General features: G+C 36.5%; 1 protein-coding gene across 1 annotated transcript in view; it reads right to left on the bottom strand.

Moving 5' to 3' along the window:
* Window positions 1-1,844, bottom strand: part of LOC107016410 — a 16,401-nt gene that overhangs the window by 1,314 nt on the left and 13,243 nt on the right. Inside the window, exons 6-7 of the mRNA XM_027916357.1 lie at window positions 1,605-1,642; window positions 947-1,046 (exon numbers count right to left, since the gene is read on the bottom strand). Coding sequence (XP_027772158.1) covers window positions 947-1,046; window positions 1,605-1,642 — 138 coding nt within the window. The remainder of the gene's footprint in view (window positions 1-946; window positions 1,047-1,604; window positions 1,643-1,844) is intronic.

The following is a 1,844-nucleotide window of genomic DNA, read 5'->3' as shown; positions in this document are numbered from 1 at the left end:
GGGTAACTTGAGTTTCATCATCTCGAAGTTTGTCAACTCATCAAAATATCAACATAGCATTTTCCTCCTTTTTGATGATGACATACTTATTCATCAGTTCCCCCTATCAAAAAGAATTCTTGGGGTAACTTGAGTTTCATCATCTCGAAGTTTGTCAACTCATCAAAATATCAACATAGCATTTTCCTCCTTTTTGATGATGACATACTTATTCATCAGTTCCCCCTATCAAAAAGAATTCTTGGGGTAACTGCAGTTTAATCATCCCTAAAGTTTGTCAAATCATCAAAACATCAACATATCATCTTCCCCCTTTTTGATGATGACAAACATCTTCTTCCCCCTATCGACAGGACCAGGTCCTCGTCAGGTAGCAAGCATTTATTCCCCCTATCAGCATGACCATATCTCTTCAAGTAGCTACCATTGATTCCTCCTATCGATGTGACCATGTCTTCTTCAAGCAGTTATAACACTATTGATCTCATACCTTACCTTAACAACTTTCCCCCTTTTGACATCATAAAAAAGGGTTAAAGCAGTAAACCAAGTTGACAGAAATATAGTTCTTGCAAATTCATGGCCATTTGGGCAACACAGAGCATGAGCAAAAAGGCATAAAGTAATGAGACAAGTCAGTAGAAACAAGACATTTAACATCCATAAACAAAAGATCAGTCATCAAAGCATTGCATGTATGATTACAGATGAAAACCAGAACAATGCCCAAGAGATGAATGAGGACTGACATAGAGAGGTAGGAAGAGAAGGGATGATTTAGAGGCAAGGGATTGAAAGAATAGAATTAGTAGAACATATCCCTAGCATAAGATTTCAAGAATCTTCTCTTAGCGTACAACATGATGTGCAGCCCAACCTGTATGTTTAACCTTCAGGGCTGCCAATTTTTTTTATTTTTTATTTTTACTTTTTTTTTTGTTGGCACCTGGTCCCTCTGATAGTGTTGTTTCAGAAGCTGGACTTTTAAACAATCCATTTCAGTATTCCAGTTAACACGAGCAACTGTCATAGCTTCCAACACCAGCCTGAGTTTTTCATAACAGAAAGATTGGTAACACAAACAACTCAAGGCCTCCGAGATGAATTGATCAACAATTGAGGAACCAAAAAGATTTTCTATCCCTTTTTTTTTTTTTTACACCTTCCTCTTCAGAAAACTTTGAGTTCTCAGAATATCAACTTCTTCTTTTTTTTTAGCATCATCTTTTCCACTTCTTCATTTTTCATGGAGGACCAGATCCCTCTTTCATCAAAGAATTCTCTAGCAAGAATCAAGGGGTTAACAATTTGAAGTGTGTTTGAAAAGAAGAGAAAAGAAAATTTTGAAGCACCTTGATATTTGGAAGGCAACTCAATTTTTCTGGGGAAATAGAAAGAAATATGGAATATAAAGAAAGAGAAAATAAGGTATCATTTTGGCTTTCAAAAGATGAGACAAAAGTCAGATTCCTGAAGGACAGACATGTGTCAATTTCATTGGTTCTCATGCATAATTCAAACAGCCATGTTAAGATTGCTAACCTTCGAGAAAGGACCAGGTCCCTCTATGGAGTCTGAATGTCATTGCCTAGATCTAACCTGACCTCCCTTTTTCTTCATCCTCTTTTCCATGTTTGTATACCTACAAAAGGTATGAAACTGAATTTGCTAAAACATATATAACCGAAAAGCAAGGATACCTGCTCCCTTTTCATAGTCATGAAAGAGTTGATTGCTTCAGGTAAGATCCATTCAAGAAGGTTTTAGCATTTCCATCATCACCTTGATTTATTCAGCCAGATTTTTATGAGCTTCAAGATGTTTCCTGATCCACAAGAGTTGAA

The sequence above is a fragment of the Solanum pennellii genome, chromosome 4, assembly GCF_001406875.1.
Source record: "Solanum pennellii chromosome 4, SPENNV200".
NCBI lineage: Eukaryota > Viridiplantae > Streptophyta > Magnoliopsida > Solanales > Solanaceae > Solanum > Solanum pennellii.
The sequence above is the reverse complement of the archived record's forward strand: the minus strand, read 5'-3'. Positions and strand labels throughout refer to the sequence as shown.